The 21659-nt window shown below is 45.8% G+C and overlaps 1 protein-coding gene across 4 annotated transcripts in view; it reads left to right on the top strand.

Moving 5' to 3' along the window:
- The window catches only part of LOC147116702 (meckelin-like), a 178303-nt gene that overhangs the window by 49693 nt on the left and 106951 nt on the right, over nucleotides 1–21659 (top strand). For all 4 annotated transcript variants that reach the window (XM_085991813.1, XM_085991811.1, XM_085991814.1 and 1 more), the window contains exons 10-11: nucleotides 5377–5454; nucleotides 20677–20742. In XM_085991813.1, the coding sequence (XP_085847939.1) occupies nucleotides 5377–5454; nucleotides 20677–20742 (144 nt within the window). The remainder of the gene's footprint in view (nucleotides 1–5376; nucleotides 5455–20676; nucleotides 20743–21659) is intronic.

The following is a 21659-nucleotide window of genomic DNA, read 5'->3' as shown; positions in this document are numbered from 1 at the left end:
TTCCTTCTCTATAACATGATTTTTTTTGTACGTTTCCCCGAAGACCGTCTAATAGAGAGATGGTGCAGTACTTAAATCCCACTTGCAGAGCCGTGGGAATTCTCATTTTAAGAATTCCAGATGCTCCCTGGAAAATCTGAGACATTTGGATATGAAAGACCGCGCAGCCTTTGCTGTACTTTAGTACAGCTGTGGCTCAAAGGTAGCACTCCCGCCTGGGAATCAAAAGGTTCAAGTCTCACTCCAGAGACTTGAGCACATAATCTAGGCTGACACTTCAGTGCAGTACTGAAGGAGTGCTGCACTGCCAGGGGTGCCGTCTTTCGGATGATGTGTTAAACTGCCCTCTCAGGTGGACATAAAAGATCCCGCGGCACTATTCAAGAAGAGCAGCGAGCTCTCCCTGGTGTCCTGGGCCAATGTTTATCCCTCGTCCAACGCCTAAAACATACGATCCGGTCATTATCACATTGCTGGTTGTGGGAGCTTGCTGTGCACCAATTGGCTGCCGCGTTTCCCACATTACAACAGTGACTACACTTCAAAAGTACTTCATTGGCTGGAATGCACTTTGGGACGTCCTGAGGTTGTGAAAGACGCTATAGAAATGCAAGTTCTTTCTTGATCATCATCAAAAGGAAGTCAAACAAATGACTGAGTGGGATATGGGAGCAGAGATAACTCCCTGATCAGATTTACCGGCCGTACAATTCCCCAGTAGTTAGCGGCAAATTATTTTTCAGTAGTCCTACAGTAATAATGTCACAAGTATTAGCCATTTGGTTTGAATCAATGCCAAGTCACGCTGACAATCTGCACCAACAGCTGTTCTCAGCCTAAAAACAGATACCTAATTAGATTAAAACTAAGCTATAAAATTAACTTGTGTAAAAAGCAGATGTCCTGGAGTGATTTCAAGAGCAGAATGTAACCACAGGGTTTAGTAACCATTATAAAGCTCTCTGTGTCTCTCTCTCTCTTCAGTCTCAGCTGTGACTCAGTGGGCAGCACCCTCGCCTCTGAGTCAGAAGGTTGTGGGTTCACAGTCCCACTCCAGAGACTTGAGCACAAAAATCTAGGCTGACACTCCCAGTGCAGTGCTGAGGGAGTGCTGCACTGTCGGAGGTGCTGTCTTTTGGATGAGACGTTAAACCTCTCAGGTCAACGTGAGAGATCCTATGGCACGATTTTGACGAAGAGCAGGGGAGTTCTCCCCGGAGTCCTAGGGCCAATATTTATCCCTCAATCAACATCTAAAACAGACTATCCGATCATTATCACATGGCTGATTGTGGAAGCTTGCTGTGCGCAAAATGGCTGCCACGTTTCCTACATTACAACAGTGACTACACTTCATAAAGTACTTCATTGGCTGTAAAGCACTTTGGGACATCCTGTGGTCGTGAAAGGCGCTATAGAAATGCAAGTCTTTCTTATTTTTCCTTTTTTTCCTCATGGGTTGTGATGCCACCGGAATTCTGAGGTTCGATTACTACTTCATAATCACCCGCATGGTGACAACTGTTCCCCAATCCATTTAACAGCTCCAACGAGTTGTACCTCTGGGAAGTGCATCGGCCTCCAGTTCCCTTGCATTGGTCATAATGGGGTAGATTTTGACTTTGTGTGACAGTGTATTGAAGTCAATGGAAATAAAAATGGGGGGGAGATGTAAAACGGGCTGCCAACTCGCTATCGCCCGTTTTACACTGTCGGACAAAGTCAAGATCTACCCCATGTTGACCAATACCCCAATCAGTGTTCCCGTTAAGCTGTGCGGCTGGGCAACGGTCTGGAGGTCCCGCGCATCTCATTAAATGGAAAAAACGCTCATGCGCGGAATTTTGAATGGGCCGTGCAGCCCCCCACCCCCCAAAAAAAAAATTAAAGGGACCGTTGATCCCAGTGTGTCTAATATTTTCACCTCTTCTGTTTGCTCAGATCATTCGGAGAAATCTCTTCCGCCGCATTGTTCACTAATATTTTTATTGAGGGCCACAATCCCAGGGAGCAGCCTGCTCAGAAACCACTCTGGTGAATGATTGGAGCGCTGGGTTGTGCCTACAGCCCCCGACATACTGAGCCCCTGGTTTATGCATGGCACCCTGGGCGGTTGCCAAGCAGAGCCCAGGCTGGCACTTTACCATAGAACCTTCTCGCTGTGGCCCAGGCCCTGTGGTTCAAGGCTGAGGTAGACAGATATTTGAGCTACAGGGGAGTCCAGGGTTATGGGGAGAAAAGTGGAGTTGAGGCCAAGATCAGATCAGCCATGATCTTAATGAATGGCGGAGCAAGCTCGAGATGCCGAATGGCCGACTCCTGCTCCTATTTCTTATGTTATGTTCTTCTGTTGCCTAGATAGCTCCAAATCCTCAAAGCATAACCATACTTCCTCTCACTGGAGAGGGAAGAGTGCTGAATCCCAGCTTTGGCAGTGTTGCACAGCCAGGCAAGCCATGAGTGCAGTCTCCATTGACTAGATTCCTGGGATGAGAGGGTTGTCCAATGAGGAGAGATTGAGTAGATTGGGCCTATAGTCTCTGGAGTTTAGAAGAATGAGAGGTGGTCTCCCTAAGATTCTGAGACGGCTTGACAGGGTCGATGCTGAGAGGCAGTTTCCTTGGCTGGAGAGTCTAGAAGTAGGGGCATATCCTCAGGAGAAATTTCTTCACTCAAAGGGCTGTGAATCTTTGAAATTCTCTACCCAGCGGGTTAGAACATAAGAACATAAGAAGTAGGAGCAGGCGTAGGCCATACGGCCCCTCGGGCCTGCTCCGCCATTCAATAGGATCATGGCTGATCCAAACCTAGACTCACGCCCACTTCCCTGCCCGCTCCCCGTAACCCCTAATTCCCTTATCTGCTAGGAAACTGTCTATCTCCGTTTTAAATTTATTTAATGTCGCAGCTTCCACAGCTCTCTGAGGTAGCAAATTCCATAGATTTACTACCCTCTGAGTGAAGAAGTTTCTCCTCATCTCAGTTTTGAAAGGGCAGCCCCTTATTCTAAGATTATGCCCCCTAGTTCTAGTCTCACCCATCAGTGGAAACATCCTCCCCGCATCCACCCGATCAAGCCCCCTCACAATCTTATATGTTTTGATAAGATCGCCTCTCATTCTTCTGAATTCCAATGAGTAAGAGGCCCAACCTACTCAACCTTTCCTCATACGTCAACCCCCTCATCTCCGGAATCAACCGAGTGAACCTTCTCTGAACTGCCTCGAGAGCAAGTATATCTTTTCTTAAATATGGAAACCAAAACTGTACGCAATATTCCAGGTGTGGCCTCACCAATACCCTGTATAACTGAAGCAAGACTTCCCTGCTTTTATACTCCAACCCCCTTGCAATAAAAGCCAAGATTCCGTTGGCCTTCCCGATCACCTGCTGTACCTGCATACTAACCTTCTGTGTTTCATGCACCGGGACCCCCAGATCCCTTTGTACTGTAGCACTTTGCAGTTTCTCTCCATTTAGATAATAACTTGCTCTTTGATTTTTTCTGCCAAAGTGCATAACTTCACACTTTCCAACATTATATTCCATCTGCCAAATTTCTGCCCACTCACTTAGCCTGTCTATGTTCTTTTGCAGGTTTTTTATGTCCTCCTCACTCACTGCTTTCCCTCCCATCTTTGTATCATCGGCAAACTTGGATATGTTGCACTTGGTCCCCTCCTCCAAATCGTTAATACAGATTGTAAAGAGTTGGGGTCCCAGCACCGACCCCTGCGGAACACCACTAGTTACTGATTGCCAACCCGAGAATGAACCATTTATCCCAACTCTCTGTTTTCTGTTAGATAGCCAATCTTCCACCCATGCCAGTATATTACCCCCAATCCCGTGATTTTTTATCTTGTGCAGTAATCTTTTGTGTGGCACCTTGTCAAATGCCTTTTGGAAGTCCAAATACACCACATCCACTGGTTCCCCTTTATCCACCCTGTTTGTTACATCCTCAAAGAATTCGAGCAAATTTGTCAAACATGACTTCCCCTTCATAAAACCACGCTGACTCTGTCCGATTAAATTATGCTTATCCAAATGTCCTGTTACTGCTTCCTTAATAATGGACTCCCAACATTTTACCAACCACAGATGTTAGGCTAACTGGTCTATAGTTTCCAGCCTTTTGTCTACCTCCCTTTTTAAATAAGGGCGTTACATTAGCAGTTTTCCAATCTGCTGGGACCTTTCCTGAATCCAGGGAGTTTTGGAAAATTACCACCAATGCATCCGCAATCCCTACCGCTACTTCTCTCAAGACCCTAGGATGTAAGCCATCAGGGTTGTGGACCCTCAGTGGTTTTGAGCAGATTCAAGGCTGAGATCGATAGATTGTTGGACACGAAGGGAATCAAGAGAAAGTGGAGTTGAGGTCGATGATTAGCCATGAACTTATTGAATGGCGGAGCAGGCTCCAGGGGCCGTATGGCTGACTCCTGCTCCTATTTCTTATGTTCTTACTCATGAAGACATAGCTGTGCTCAAGGCCACAGCTGGGAGTCGGGGTGGGGGTGGGGCTGAAAATGGGCCTTGGACCATTTCATGCAAGGGTGCAAAGCCACAATGGTGGCTGTACACCATCTTGAGTATTGTGTGCAGTTTTGGTCGTCTTATCTGAGGAAGGATGTTCTTGCCATGGAAGGAGTTCAGCGAAGATTCACCAGGCTGATACCTGGGATGGCAGGAATGACGTATGAGGAGAGATTGGGTCGATTGGGCTTGTACTCGCTGGAGTTTCGAAGAATGAGAGGGGATCTCATTGAAACTTATAAAATTCTAACAGGACTAGACAGACTAGATGCAGGAAGGCTGTTCCCGATGGCGGGGGAGTCCAGAACCAGGGGTCACAGTCTAAGGATAAGGGGTAAGCCATTTAGGACAGAGATGAGGAGGAATTTCTTCACCCAGAGAGTGGTGAACCTGTGGAATTCTCTACCACAGAAGGCAGTAGAGGCTAATTCATTAAATATATTCAAGAAGGAGTTGGATGTATTTCTTGAGGCTAAAGGGATCAAGGGATATGGGGAGAAGGCAGGGACAGGGTATTGAATTTGGATGATCAGCCATGATCGCATTAAATGGCGGAGCAGGCTCGAGGGGCCGAATGGCCTACTCTTGCTCCTATCTTCTATGTTTCTATGTACCTTTTTGAGGGTGGTTTAACCTGGCAAATTTAAGGATATTCGTATTGTTGAGCTGCTGTGCAAGGTTCACCTTCACCTTTACACACCCGGATTCACTGGATGTGAACTCCAATGGGTAAGAATGGAAATTCTCAATGTGACTGGGAGTGAAAAGCCGACACTGCACCTTTGTTGAATTGCTGTGCCCTGCTCCAACACTGTCCCTTTTGTTTGTCTACAGATCACCTTAAAGATTGTGAAATATGACGCTGGTGGAAATTTTCTGGGCTGGGAAGATGTAAGAGGAGGTACTTTACAGGTGAGACGTTGCATGATAACACTCTCCTGTTTTGCTGTTGTGTGAACAGGTTAAAATGGATGAAGCTGGAATAGTGCAGAGTATCAAAGCCCCAGCGTGCCAATGGTAGGATGTGGATTGCTCCAGGGACCCTCCAAGCTCGGCTCCTGATCCCAACTCTGCCATTATGGAGGGTGTGTGGCATCGGTGAGGGTGCTGGGAATTACCCGAGGTGGCAGGAACATCACCCGCAATTTACCCGCTTGGTAATCTTTTGACGGTGGCTGAGGCATGAAGGAGGCAATGCCCAGAGTTGGGCCGCCTTACTACAGGAAGAGAGGGTAAATTCATAGAATCCTCTCGCACAGCTCCTGTTGCTGGTTACAGCACGGAAAAGGGCTGCAAGCAGGTTCCTGGTGTTAGGAAAGGGGGGGGGGAAGAAAAAGAATATCAACATTTGCACAGTTGGAACCTCAGTCCCAATTTCTCCAATCTTACTGCAGCCCCTTCACCAAGATCAGATCTTTGAAACAACTGACCTTGTAACAGTTATCTGTGGCTCTATCGCATTGTCGGGCCTAGCAAGAATCCCACCTTCAATGGGCATCTCATACGTAAGATTGTCATCTCCTGGCTGAAGGCGTGTATGTACTGGCTGCTAATGGCAGACCCCATTTCCCATAATGTAAAGGGACTGAAGAAAGGGCCTCTCAGTAAATATGCCAGTCTGCCCAGTGGAGATGCATTGTGTTCTGCCAATGCAACAACAGCAACTTGCATTTATACCATAGAATCGTAAAAATTCACGGAACAGAAGGAGGCCATTCGGCCCATCGTGTCCGTGCCGGCCGAAAGCTATCCAGCCTAATCCCATTTTCCAGCTCTTGGTCTGTAGCCCTGCAGGTTACGGCACTTCAAGTGCACACCCACGTACATCTTAAAAGCGTTGAGGGTCTCTGCCTCTACCACCCTCTCGGGCAATGAGGTTCCAGACCCCCAACACACTCTGGGGGGGACAAAAGGTTTTCCTCAACTCCTCCTCTAATCGTTCTACCAATTACTTTAAATCTATGCCCCCTGGTTATTCACCTCTCTGCTATGGGAAATACATCTTTCCTATCCATTCTATCTAGGGCCCTGATAACTTAATGCACCTCAATTAAATCTCCCCTCAGCCTCCAGGCGATTTAAAAAAAAAATTCGTTCATGGGATGTGGGCGTCGCTGGCAATCCCTAGTTGCCCTTGCGAAAGTGGTGGTGAGCTGCCTTCTTGAACCGCTGCAGTCCGTGAGGTGAAGGTGCTCCCACAGTGCTGTTAGGGAGGGAGTTCCAGGATTTTGACCCAGCGATGATGAAGGAACGGCGATATACTTCTAAGTCAGGATGGTGTGTGACTTGGAGGGGAACTTGGAGGTGGTGGTGTTCCCATGCGCCTGCTGCCCTTGTCCTTCTAGGTGGTAACGGTCGCGGGTTTGGGAGGTGCTGCCGAAGAAGCCTTGGCAAGTTGCTGCAGTGCATCTTGTGGATGGTACACACTGCAGCCACGGTACGCTGGTGGTGGAGGGAGTGATGATTTATCTACTTTCAAAGATGCTAAACCCCTTAATATTTCCTCTCTCACTATGTTTATCTCATCTAATATTCCACCCTCTTACTCCTTAACTACAATGTCTGCATCGTCCCTCTCTTTTGTGAAAACAGACGCAAAGTATTCATTAAGAACCATACCCACGTCTTCCGCCTCAACACACAAGTTACCTTTTAGGTCTCTAATAGGCCTTACTCTTTCTTTAGTTATCCTCTTGCTCTTTATGTATTTATAAAACATCTTTGGGTTTTCCTTGATTTTTGTTACCAATATTTTTTCATGCTCTCTCTTTGCTTTCCTAATTTCCGTTTTAATTTCACCCCTGCACTTTTAATACTCCTCTAGGCATTCTGCAGTATTTATCTCTCAGTATCTGACATAAGCTTCCCTTTTTTGCCTTATTGTACCCTGCATACCCCTTGACATCCAGGGGGCTCTAGATTTGGGAGTCCCTATAAAGCGCCTTTAACATAGTAAAACGTCCCAAGGTGCTTCACAGGAGCGTTATCAAACAAAATTTGACACTGAGCCACAGAAAGAGATATTAGGACAGGTGCTCAAAAGCTTGGTCAAAGAGGTAGATTTTAAGAAGCATCTTAAAGGAGGAGAGAGAATTAGAGTGGGAGAGAGGATTAGGGAGGGAATTCCAGAGCATAGGGCCTAGGCAGCTGAAGGCACGGCCGCCAATGGTGGAGCGATGATAATCAGGGATACACAAGAGGCCAGAATTGGAGGAGCGCAGAGATCTCGGAGGGTTGTAGGCCTGGAGGAGGTTACAGAGATAGTTACAGAGGGGCGAGGCCATGGAGAGATTTGAAAACGAGGATGAGAATTTTAAAATTGAGGCAATGCCTTGTTTCTTTCTCTTGATGAAGAGCGAGAGAGAGCAAAACATTGCTATGGGAGCGATACTATCCCAACATCCATTGCACAAGTGAAAGGGCTCTAGTAAAGCTGTAGGCCTATTCCGATATGCGGTGGGCTCTCAATTGAAAATCTCACTCCTCCGCTTTGCTCATTGTCAGCAAGCTTTACTTCTTGTTGCTCCTAATAAACAATTTAAGAAGAAGTGGGTGGTTTTATTAGTGTATTTTCAAGGCAGCTGCTGTAAGCCTCATTGTCTCTTTATCGCCTTAATAACATAAGAAATAGGAGCAGGATTCGGCCTTTCATACCTTCGAGCCTGCTCCGCCATTCAATGAGATCATGGCTGATCTTCTGCCTCAACTCCATTCACCGGCCCTATCGCCATATCCCTTGATGCCCTTACTAGTCAGAAATCTATCGACTTCTGGTTTGAATATACCCAATGACTGAGCCTCCACAGCCCTCTGGGGTAGAGAATTCCAAAGATTCACCACCCTTTGTGTGAAGAAATTTCTTCTTATCTCAGTCCTGAATGGCCTACCCTTTATCCTGAGAATATCCTATCCCAGGAATCAATCTCGTGAACCTTCGTTGCACTCCCTCTATGGCAAGTATATCCTTCCTTAGGTCAGAAGACCAAAATTGTACACAGTACTCCAGGTGTGGTCTCACCAAGGCCCTATATAATTGGAGTAAGACTTCTTTACTCCTGTACTCAAACCCAATGGTAACACTTGATGCAGAACACCTAACAGCAGCGCTAACTCCCCTGCTTAATTTCTGAAAGATGTGTAATGAAATTGTTCCTACATTATAATTAAAGTCTTCCTATAGAACTGTTACCCTCCATCAAGGAATCAAGGGATATGGGGATCGGGTGGGAAAGTGAAGTTGAGGTCGAAGATCAGCCATGGTCTTATTGAATGGCAGAGCAGGCTCGAGGGGCCGTATGGCCTATTCCTGCTCCTATTTCTTAAATTCTTAAGGTGATAAAGAATGAGGCTTACAGCAGCTGCCTTGAAAATACACTAATAAACCACCCACATCTTCTTAAATTGTTTATTTGGAGCAGCAAGAAGTAAAGCTTGCTGACAATGAGCAAAGCGGAGGAGTGAGATTTTCAATTGAGAGCCCACCGCATATCGGAATAGGCCTACAGCTTTACTAGAGCCCTTTCACTTGTGCAATGGATGCTGGGGTAGTATCGCTCCCATAGCAATGTCTTGCTCTCTCTCACTCTTCAGCAAGAGAAAGAAACAAGGCATAGTCTCAATTTTAAAATTCTCATCCTCATTTTCAAATCCCTCCATGGCCTCGCCCCTCCCTATCTCTGTAACCTCCTCCAGCCCTACAACCCTCCAAGAGGCTGAGATCTTTATGGATAGCACGTGTGATAAAAATGCTAACTTCCGGGAAGTTATGTCATCACTTCCTGTGAACTATGAACTGTGAACTATGAACTGTGTACATACCTCACTTCCTGTCATATGTCACTTCCTGTTGGACTGGTATAAATACTGGTCTGTTCAGTATTGTAAGAGGCTTCTACCAGAGGCATGGTAAAGACCTCTCTTGTATATAGTGTGTTTATAAGTTACTTAAAGCTTACTTTAAAGTTACTTGATGGTAAGTCTCCTTTTTCTTACATCAATTTAAGTAACTTAGTATTTACACTGACAAATACTAGACCTTCAGACAAACTCGGAAGTTAAGGATCCAGGGAACCACCCATCATGGAGAAAATCCTTAGACCTATTCGTCTGGACTTGGACCCGAATACACCAGCAGCTGGCAGGGTATGGAAGCATTGGTATCGTACTTTTGAGAATTTTCTGGATGAATGTAAAGTGGATGCTCCTGCTAAATTGAAGATACTTGTCAATTATGTGACCCCAAAAGTGTTCGAATATGTTGATGACTGGGATAATTACGAAGAGGTGATTCGGGCACTTAAGAAACTGTATGCGAAGACCCCAAATGAGGTCTATGCTAGACATCTACTGGCCACAGCCCGACAAGGGCCAGGGGAATCAATTGACGAATTCCTGCAAGAACTTCGCAGGCTCAGCGTAGATTGTAACTTTCAGGCAGCCTCAGCTGAGCTGTACCGCCAAGAAATGATTCGTGATGCTTTCATCTGCGGGATTGCCTCTCCATTTATACGCCAGCGTCTACTAGAAAGTAAAACACTTGAGCTACAAAAAGCTTTTGACCTAGCTTGTTCACTGGATTTGGCAAAGAGAAATGCAGACCTCTATCAGCTGCCCAGATCTCGATCTGCTGCTGTAGCTGCAACCAGACAATTCAAGCGGTCTCAGGTGAACCCTATCATGGGGGAATCTAATTCTGATAATTCTGATGAAGAAGAGGAGGACGACCCCACTTTAGCAGCCTCTTGGCAATCTAGGAAGGAATGCTTCTTTTGTGGAGATGCTTTTCACCCTAGGAAAACCTGCCCTGCTCGCAATGCAATCTGCAGTTATTGCGGGAAAAAAGGACACTTTGCTAAAGTTTGCCTATCAAGGGCCTCTACGAGGGCCAATCCAGCTAAGACCTACCGAACTGCCCCAATTAGGGCCTATCAAGATGCTCCAGCTAGGACCTATCAAGCTTCCTCTCGAGCTCTCTCCCGAAGAAGCACACCGAGAGTTTTAGCCACTCTCTGTGCAACGACACCAATTACAGCTGCTTGCCCACAGAACCTGTCTCAGGCAGCCACAAAAATTTCAATTAAAGGGCATACCTTAGATGCCTTAATTGACTCAGGAAGTACTGATAGTTTCATTAAGGAACAGATTGTTGCGAAATTGAAACTACATGTCTTCCCATCGGACCAGGCAATTGCGATGGCCCAGTCATCACTTAATACCAGAATCTCCGGCTTTTGTGTTGTTGATATGACACTTCATGGTCGTATGTATCCCTCCACCCGACTTTCGGTGCTCAAAGACTTATGTAGTGATCTCCTCTTAGGGCTGGACTTCCAAAAACAGCATAAGAAACTCACCATTGAGTTTGGTGGATCCAAACCCGGACTTACTATTTCTAATATACCATCTAAATTACCTTTTTGTGCATTATCAGCAGCTTCACTTGATGAACCCTCATTATTTGCCAGTATTCCGCCTCAATGCCAACCGATAATAACGAAATCGCGGCGCTTTAATCAGGAAGACCAATCTTTTATTGCGGCTGAAATCTCTCGACTTCTAGCAGAGGATATCATTGAACCATGTTCGTCGCCCTGGCGGGCTCAAGTCGTCATTGTCAAGAACCCTCTAAAACCTCACAAACAGCGACTATGCATCGATTATTCGCAAACCATCAATCAATATACCGACTTGGACGCCTACCCATTGCCACGCATTGATGATATGGTTAATAAACTGGCCGAATACAAAGTGTTCTCAACTTACGATTTAAAAAGTGCCTATCATCAGTTACCCTTGAAGGTCTCAGATAAGCAGTACACAGCCTTTGAGGCTAATGGACGGCTGTACCAATTTCGTCGCCTCCCATTCGGGGTTACTAATGGAGTGGCTGCCTTTCAACGGGCAATGGATGGCCTGGTTAAGCAGGAAAACCTAAGGGACACTTTTCCCTATCTTGATAACATTACCATTGCAGGTCACGATCAACAGGAACACGACTCCAACCTCCAAAAATTTCGGGATGCCCTCCATCGCCGTAATTTGACCCTGAATGAATCCAAATCTGTTGAGTCGCAACCGACCATCAACATCCTTGGCTACTGCGTAGGCAATGGTATCATTAAGCCAGACCCAGAAAGACTTCGCCCGCTCCAAGAGCTCCCGTCACCTAAGAATCCGGCTTCTTTACGTCGGGCTCTCGGTCTGTTTGCATACTACGCTAAATGGATTCCTAATTTTTCGGACAAAATCCAACCCTTGCTGCATGCTAGATCATTTCCACTGGGAACAGCGGCTGTTGCAGCCTTTAACCTTCTCAAAAAACAGTTGGAGAAAGCGGCTCTTCACTCCATCGATGAGAATCTCCCTTTCGTGGTTGAATGTGATGCCTCGGAGGTGGCGATCTCGGCTACTCTGAATCAGGAAGGTCGTCCTGTAGCATTTATGTCCAGGACCTTACAAGGTGCCGAGCTACATTATCCTCCGGTTGAGAAAGAAGCCACAGCCATCATAGAAGCAGTACGGAAGTGGAACCATTTTCTAGCTCGCCAGCACTTTACATTGATCACGGACCAACGATCAGTCGCCTTCATGCTCGATAATCGAAAACGAACCAAAATTAAGAATAATAAAATACAACTTTGGAGGATGGAACTGGCCTCTTTTGGTTATACCATTCTCTATCGGCCTGGCAAGGAGAATGTGGCCCCGGACACCCTCACACGGGCATTCTGCTCCACTATGTCATCCTCCACTCTCATGGATGTCCACAATGGTTTGTGTCATCCTGGCGTTACGCGCATGCTACATTTCGTACGATCACGGAATCTCCCTTTTTCCACTGGAGATGTAAAGAAAATATGCTCAGAATGCCGGCTTTGTGCGGAATTAAAACCTCAGTTCTTCCGCCCCTCAGCTGGTATACTCATACATGCAACCCAACCGATGCAACGACTTAGCATCGATTTTAAGGGCCCAGTGCCCTCTTCAACTCGGAACACATATTTGCTCACCATGATCGACGAATATTCACGTTTTCCGTTTGCCTTCCCCTGCTCCAATATGCTGGCGTCCACAGTAATCTGCTGCCTTGAGCAGGTATTTTCTCTCTGTGGCATGCCGGCTTATATTCACTCAGATCGGGGTCCATCCTTTATGTCAAGGGAACTCAAGGACTACCTCTCAGAACGGGGAATTGCTACAAGCAAAACAACACCATACCATCCCATCGGAAATGGGCAGGTAGAGAGGTATAACGGTATCATCTGGAATTCCGTACGTCTCGCTTTAAGATCTCGGGGCCTACCAGACCAGCAATGGGAAACAGTGCTTCCGGATGCATTGCACTCTATACGGTCCCTGCTTTCTACAGCCACAAATACTACACCTCATGAGCGGTTCTTTGGATTCCAGCGTCGCTCATCTCATGGGACATCACTCCCGTCATGGCTAACTACTCCTGGACCTGTATTACTCCGAAGATACGTTCGGACGTCTAAAAATGACCCTCTCGTAGACGAGGTTGAACTAACCGATGCCAACCCCACCTATGCAAACATACGATATTCCGACGGCCGAGAATCTACCGTATCATTACGGGATCTGGCTCCCTGCCCACCAGGACCTAGTGGGACATCGGGTGATGGCATTTCACCAGGAAACTCTTGGGACCTATCGGGTACCCCTCTCCAGGATCCTGATCGGACACCAACTAGCTTGGTGCCGGTAGAACCCCGTGCTCAAGGTTGCGACCCTCCCAGTACCGCGCATGAAAGTACTGATCCGCCACAGACCAGCTCTGCACCTCCCTCTGAACAGAGGCAGTCCGACTTTGAACCTATTGGGGCTCGTACTCGAAGCCATGATCTCCCCGACCCTTCACAGGGCAATCCAGGCCACACAGACTCTGACCAATGGCCAACCGCATGTAAGCGGACCAGCGACCCTCTACGACGGGAATCCAAACGGGTGCGACTCTTCCTTGTTCGGCGGCTGCGGACCAAAAGGTAGACCACAGCCTTCTAATCCTGCAGGAGGGAAGAATGTGATAAAAATGCTAACTTCCGGGAAGTTATGTCATCACTTCCTGTGAACTATGAACTGTGAACTATGAACTGTGTACATACCTCACTTCCTGTCATATGTCACTTCCTGTTGGACTGGTATAAATACTGGTCTGTTCAGTATTGTAAGAGGCTTCTACCAGAGGCATGGTAAAGACCTCTCTTGTATATAGTGTGTTTATAAGTTACTTAAAGCTTACTTTAAAGTTACTTGATGGTAAGTCTCCTTTTTCTTACATCAGCACGTTTAACGAGGTGGTCACACCGCAGGTAAAGCGTGCACAGGCAGACAGGGAATGGGTGACTGCCAGACAGAGTAAAAGAACTAGGAAGGTAGTGCAGGAGTCCCCTGGGTCCATCTCCCTCACCAACAGATTTTTCGTTTTGGATACTGCTGGGGGAGATGGTTTCTCAGGGGAATGCAGCAACAGCCAAGTCCGTGGCACTACGAGTGGCTCAGCTGCACAGGAAGGGAGGAAAAAGAGTGGGAGAGCAATAGTGATAGGGGATTCTATCGTAAGGGGAACAGATAGACGCTTTTGTGGCCGCAAACATGACTCCAGGATGGTATGTTGCCTCCCTGGTGCCAGGGTCAAGGATGTCACTGAGCGGCTGCAGGACATTCTGAAGGGGGGGTGGGGGGTGGTGAACAGCCAGAGGTCGTGGTCCATTTCAGTACCAACGACACAGGTAGAAAGAGGGCCGAGGTTCTGCAAGCAGAATATAGGGAGTTAGGACCTCAAAGGTAGTAATCTCAGGATTACTCCCAGTGCCACATGCTAGCGAGAGCAGAAATAGGAGAATAGACCAGATGAATGCATGGCTGGAGAGATGGTGTGGGAGGGAGGGATTTAAATTCCTGAGGCACTGGGATCAATTCTGGGGAAGGTGGGACCTGTACAAGCTGGACGGGTTACACCTCGGCAGAAACGGACCAACATCCTCGCAGGGGGATTTGCTGGTGCTGTTGGGAAGGATTTAAACTAGTTTGTCAGGGGGCTGGGAACCTAAGTGTGGGTCCAGAACGGAGAGAAACAAAGCTGGAAGTGCAAGTTAGAAAAGTAGTCAGCAAAACTAGTAGGGAGCAGAAACAAAGGCCAACAGTAAAGAGGGTCAAAGTGCAGAAAAATATTAAACAAGCAAAGTTGAAGGCACTTTATCTAAATGCACGTAGCATTCGCAACAAGCTGGATGAATTAATGGCACTAATAGAAGTAAATGGGTATGATGTAATTGCCATTACAGAGACATGGTTGCTGGATAACCAAAGCTGGGAACTGAATGTTCCAGGGTACTCAACATTTAGGAAGGACAGACAAAAAGGAAAAGGAGGTGGCGTAGCGCTGTTAATAAGGGATGAGATCGGTACGGTAGAGATAAAAGATCTTGGCTTGGCAGATTGTGATATAGAACTGGAATCAGTTTGGGTGGAGCTAAGAAACAGCAAAGGACGGAAAACATTGGTGGGAGTTGTATATAGGCCACCAAACAGTAATAGTAATGTAGGGCACAGTATCAATCAAGAGATTAGAAGTGCATGTAACAAGGGCAAAACAGTAATCATGGGGGACTTTAATCTACATATTGACTGGGCAAATCAAATTACCACTAATGGTGTGGAGGACAAATTCTTGGAATGCATGCAAGGTGGTTTCCAGATCAGTATGTGGAGGAACCAACCAGGGAACAGGCTATTCTGGATCTGGTACTGTGTAATGAGAAAGGGCTAATCAATAATCTTGTGGTAAAGGGGCCTTTAGGGACAAGTGACCATAATATGATTGAATTTTACGTTAAGTTTGAGAGTGATGTAGTCCAGTCTGAAACTAAGGTCTTCAATCTAAACAGAGGAAACTACAAGGGTATTAGGGACAAGTTGGCCATGGTAGATTGGGAGACTACACTAAAAGGTATGAAGGTGGACATACAATGGCTAACATTCAAGGAAATAATGCATAATATGCAACAAACATATATTCCTCTAGGGCATAAAAACCCAAAAGGAAAAGCGACCCAACCATGGCTAACAAAAGAAATTAAAGCTAGTATTAAGTCAAAGGAGGAAGCTTATAAAGTTGCCAGAAAAAGCGGTCAGCCTGAGGATTGGGATCATTTCAGAAATCAGCAAAGGGGGACCAAGAAATTGATAAAGAAAGGGAAAATGGAATATGAGCACAAACTAGCGAAAAATATAAAAACGGATTGTAAAAGCTTCTATAGGTATGTGAAAAAGAAAAGACTGGCGAAGGTAAATGTAGGTCCTTTACAGTCAGAGACGGGAGAATTTATAATGGGGAATGAGGAAATGGCAGAGAAATTAAATAAATACTTTGTTTCTGTCTTCACGGAGGAAGACACAAAAACCTCCCAGAAATACGAGAAAACCAATGGTGTGACAAGAATGAGGAACTTAAAGAAATTATTATTAGTAAAAAAACAGTACTAGCAAAATTAATGGGACTAAAAGTCAATAAATCGCAAGGACCGGATGACCTACATCCTAGTGTTTTGAAAGAGGTGGCCATTGGAATAGTGGAGGCATTGGTTGCCATCTTCCAAAATTCTATAGATTCTGGAACGGTTCCTGCAGATTGGAGGATAGCAAATGTAACCCCGCTATTTAAGAAAGGAGGGAGAGAGAAAACGGGGAATTGCCGACCTGTTAGCCTCACATCAGTAGTTGGGAAAATTCTGGAATCTAATATAAAGGATAGTAAGATTGGGCAGAGTCCACATGGATTTATGAAAGGGAAATCCTGTTTGACAAACCTATTGGAGTTCTTTGAGGATGCAACTAGTGGAGTAGACAAAGGGGAACCGGTAGATGTGGTGTATCTGGATTTTCAGAAGGCCTTCGATAAGGTCCCACACAAGAGGTTGGTGAACAAAATTAGGGCACATGGAATTGGGGGTAATATACTAGCATGGATTGAGAATTGGTTAACAGACAGCAAACAAAGAGTAGAGATAAACGGGTCTTTTTCAGGATGGCAGACTGTGACTAGTGGGGTACCGCAAGGATCGGTGCTTGGGCCCCAGCTATTCACAATCTACATCAATGATTTGGATGAGGCGACTAAATGTAACATTCCCAAATTTGCTGATGATACAAGGCTAGGTGGCAGTGTCAGTTGCGAAGAGGATGTGAAGAGGCGTCAAGGGGATCTCGACAGGCTCAGTGAGTGGGTGAGAACATGGCAGATGGAATATAATGTGGATAAATGTGAAGTTATCCACTTTGGTAGAAAAAAACAAAGGCAGAGTATTTCCTAAATGGTGAAAGATTGGGGAATGCAGATGCTCAAAGGGACCTGGGTGTCCTTGTACATGAGTCACTGAAAGTGAATGTGCAGTTGCAGCAAGCCATTAGGAAGGCAAATGGTATGCTGGCCTTCATTACAAGAGGATTTGAGTACAGGAGTAAAGAAGTCTTACTCCAATTATATAGGGCCTTGGTGAGACCACACCTGGAGTACTGTGTACAATTTTGGTCTCCTTACCTAAGGAAGGATATATTTGCCATAGAGGGAGTGCAACAAAGGTTCACGAGGTTGATTCCTGGGATGGCGGGACTGTCGTATGAGAAGAGATTGAGTAAACTAGGCCTGTATTCTCTTGAATTCAGAAGAATGAGAGGGGATCTCATTGAAGCATACAAAATTATTACAGGGCTTGATAGGATTTGGATGCTGGGAGAATGTTTCCCTTGGCTGGGGAGTCTAGAACCAGGGGCCACAGCCTCAAGATAAACGGTAGGCCATTCAGGACTGAGATGAGAAGAAATTTCTTCACACAGAGGGTGGTGAATCTTTGGAATTCTGGGGGCTCAGTCATTGGGTATATTCAAAACAGAAGTCGATAGATTTCTGACTAGTAAGGGCATCAAGGGATATGGCGATAGGGCCGGTGAATGGATTTGAGGCAGAAGATCAGCCATGATCTCGTTGAATGGCGGAGCAGGCTCGAAGGTACGAATGGCCTACTCCTGCTCCTATTTCTTATGTTTTATGATCTTAGATCTCTGCGTTCCTCCAACTCTGGCCTCTTGAACATCCACGATTTTAATCGCTCCACCATTGGCGGCCGTGCCTTCAGCTGCCGAGGCCGTTATGTTACCGTCCTCCAGATAGCGCTTTTAATAAATTTAGCTAGACTGTAACGTCCCGGATATTATGAGGGCCCGGCGAACTCCTTCAGAATTCTCTAACTCTTCACCAAAGAGTGTACAGAGATTGAGTTCGCGAGTTATTGATACAGAAGACTTATGTGAGACAATTCTAAAAATATATAGAGATTTATTAAAGAACCGACATGCAATTTACAGTTGGTGAATCAGTCAATCGCAACGTTAACAGTTCTAAAAAGAGAAAACATACGATCTTATTATTAATCTTACTTTTAAATCTTAACTTCGCTACAGTATTACAGTTCTTAAAGTTTTCTATACAGAATATCCATCAATATCAAATACCATTGATCCTCGAGGTACAAAGAGTTGGAGACCACATAGCCGCCTCTGTGGTCGAGAATCGCTTTGCCCGATTTAAAGCGAGTCTGATATCCCATTTGAGACTTCAATATTTATACCCTTTTTCAGTGGTATTTCCTTTAAAGTTTCTGCTGAAGCAAGTCAATTATCCCTATTCATCTTTCTGCCGACCTCTGCAATTCTTACTGCTACATCAGCTTGTAACATTTCAGAATCTTGTCTCATCTCCAGGTGTTCTGGGTTGACCATATAAAAACGGTGTGACGACAGGTGTTCCTTATTTATGTTATCCTTACGAGGGCAGATGTTCCTTATCTTATGTGCCATCTTTACGAAGTTTAAATTAGAACACCTTAATCCAGTATGGACCATTGTTTTGTTCCCAAAAGGATCAGCTTGTCGGCGCCATGCACCTTCTGTTTCAATAAGGTTATTTATTCAGGGTCAACAACTGTCTTATCTCAATAGCCAGAATTCTTTCACAGCTATTTCATCGTTAGGTTTCTAAATTTCCAAACCCAGTTTGTCATGTTTTAATAAGGCCAGACTTAGAGTCATAGAGTTATACAGCACGGATAGAGGCCCTTCGGCCCATCGTGTCCGTGCCGGCCATCAAGCCCTGTCTAATCTAATCCCATATTCCAGCATTTGGCCCGTAGCCTTGTATGCTATGGCATTTCAAGTGCTCATCCAAATGCTTCTTCAATGTTGTGAGGGTTCCTGCCTCCACAACCCTTTCAGGCAGTGAGTTCCAGACTCCAACCACCCTCTGGGTGAAAAAGTTCTTTCTCAAATCCCCTCTAAACCTCCCGCCCTTTACCTTGAATCTATGCCCCCTAGTTATTGACCCCTCTACTAAGGGAAAAAGCTCCTCAGCATCCATCCTATCTATGCCCCTCATAATTTTGTACACCTCAATCATGTCCCCCCTCAGCCTCCTCTGCTCCAAGGAAAACAAACCCAATCTGCCCAGTCTCTCTTCATAGCTGAAGCGCTCCAGCCCTGGTAACATCCTGGTGAACCTCCTCTGCACCCTCTCCAACGCGATCACATCCTTCCTGTAGTGTGGCGACCAGAACTGCACACAGTATTCCAGCTGTGGCCTAACCAGTGTTTTATACAGCTCCATCATAACCTCCTTGCTCTTATATTCTATGCCTCGGCTAATGAAGGCACGTATCCCATATGCCTTTTTTACCACCTTATCCACCTGTTCCGCCGCCTTCAGGGATCTGTGTACTTGCACACCCAGATCCCTCTGACCCTCCGTCTTGCCTAGGGTCTTACCATTCATTGTGTATTCCCTTGCCTTGTTAATCCCCCCAAAGTGCATCACCTCGCACTTTTCCGGGTTAAATTCCATTTGCCACTGTTCCGCCCATCTGACCAACCCATCTATATCGTCCTGCAGACTGAGGCTACCCTCCTCGCTATTTACCACCCTACCAATTTTTGTATCATCCGCGAACTTACTGATCATACCTTTTACATTCATATCCAAGTCATTAATGTAGACCACAAACAGCAAGGGACCCAGCACCGATCCCTGTGGTACCCCACTGGCCACAGGCTTCCAGTCACAAAAACAACCTTCGACCATCACCCTCTGCCTTCTGCCACTAAGCCAGTTTTGTATCCAATGTGCCAAGGCACCCTGGATTCCATGGGCTCTTACCTTCTTGACCAGTCTCATGTGCGGGACTTTATCGAAGGCCTTACTGAAATCCATGTATACCACATCCACTGCGTTACCCTCATCCACACACCTAGTCACCCCCTCAAAAAATTCAATCAAATTAGTCAGACATGATCTTCCCTTGACAAAGCCATGTTGACTATCCCTGATTAATCCTTGTCTCTCCAAGTGGAGACTAATTTTGTCCCTCAGAATTTTTTCCAATAATTTTCCTACCACTGATGTTAGGCTCACTGGCCTGTAGTTCCCCGGTTTTTCCCTACTTCCCTTCTTGAATAATGGTACTACATTTGCGGTTCTCCAGTCCCCTGGCACATCCCCTGTGGCCAGAGAGGTCCTGAATATATGTGTTAGAGCCCCCGCAATCTCTTCCTTTGCCTCACACAGCAGCCTGGGATACATTTCATCCGGGCCTGGGGATTTATCCATTTTTAGGCCTGCTAAAACCGCCAATACCTCCTCCCTCTCGATGTTAATATGTTCGAGCATATCACAGTCCCCCCGCCCTATTTCTATGTCTACATCGTCCTCCTCCATAGTGAAATTCTTTCATAAGATAGTGTAATTTTTCTGAATAGGTTATATGGCTTATTCCTTCACATCCTAACATCTCCTTATGTGGCTCGGTGTCAAATGTTGTCTGATTTACGCTCCTGTGAAGCACCTTGGGACGTTTTACTACGTTAAAGGTGCGATAGAAATGCAAGTTGCTGTTGTTCGTGTCCCATGAAGCAAAGTGCTACTGTTCATTTCATTATGATCCTGTGATATTCCAAGTAGTTAATCAAGATAAACTATGCTTTTGTTGAGAAATGACAAAATACAAAGATTTTCAATCAGCTCTGTAATTACGTCAATCTATCTAATACACATATTGATATTTTTAACAGCTATGCCCCAACACCCAAATCTTGCTGGATGCAGCGTACAGATTTGGCTCTTCGTACGAGCAGTCCGTGAGTATTGCTAAAGAACAACAGGGGCCGACTTCCTTGGTCGACTGTTTGTCCGAAATCTGAAATCGTTGGCGACGATTTCCTCCCTTTACTCTTCGTAGTGAAATCATGGCTGCAATATATAAAGAATGTGTTTACCAATACAGGAAACTTTGTGATATCCGGCACCGACGGGACCGGCGTGTTGCCGATCTATCAAAACTGCCGGACATACAAAGTTAATGTTGAAGCATACGGAGGTTTTCATCTCCGTATCTGACAACAAACACTGTTGCTTAGCAACAGCTTCTAAAGAGTCGGCTGCAGCTGCAAGCATCTCTAGCTGAAGCTGTTGCTATAGCTACAGACCTTGCAGTGCCTGACTGGGAAAAAAAAAGAACGAGATCTAAAAAAACTTATAGAAAACGGCTCCTGATTTTTGCCGTTAGATCTGTATTCCAGACATATAACCTCCGGATAAACCAAAGTTTCCTGTATTCCACAAGTGGTAAAGAAAGGAAATCGCCCATTGCCTGAGGAGGCCAGTGACCACTGTCAGTGAAGTAGAGATACAGGCGTTGGCTGGAGTGTAGGAATTGGATGCAGAACGCACATTGGGTATGATATTTATTCAATGGGTGTACCCAACCGAACAACACACAAACCGGGGTAGATTTTCCTGGTCCTGGGTGTATCGGATTGCCATGGGCGCTATGAATACAGGGAAATGGGGAGGAGTCCCATATGGGTGTGCCTCCTCCCTGCCTGAATTTCCTGTATTCGCTGCGCCCAAGGATCCAATGCACGGATACATTAATTTCTGTGTTAATCAGGTCTAACTGCCTTAATTGCAGATGCAATATAACATGGATAAATGCGAGGTTATCTTCCTGTTTTTGGTGTCAAAAACAGGAAGGCAGATTATTATCTGAATGGCA

This window comes from Somniosus microcephalus, chromosome 6, assembly GCF_052327205.1.
Source record: "Somniosus microcephalus isolate GS21.2 chromosome 6, FLI_Smic_1.0, whole genome shotgun sequence".
Taxonomy (NCBI): Eukaryota; Metazoa; Chordata; class Chondrichthyes; order Squaliformes; family Somniosidae; genus Somniosus; species Somniosus microcephalus.
The sequence above is the reverse complement of the archived record's forward strand: the minus strand, read 5'-3'. Positions and strand labels throughout refer to the sequence as shown.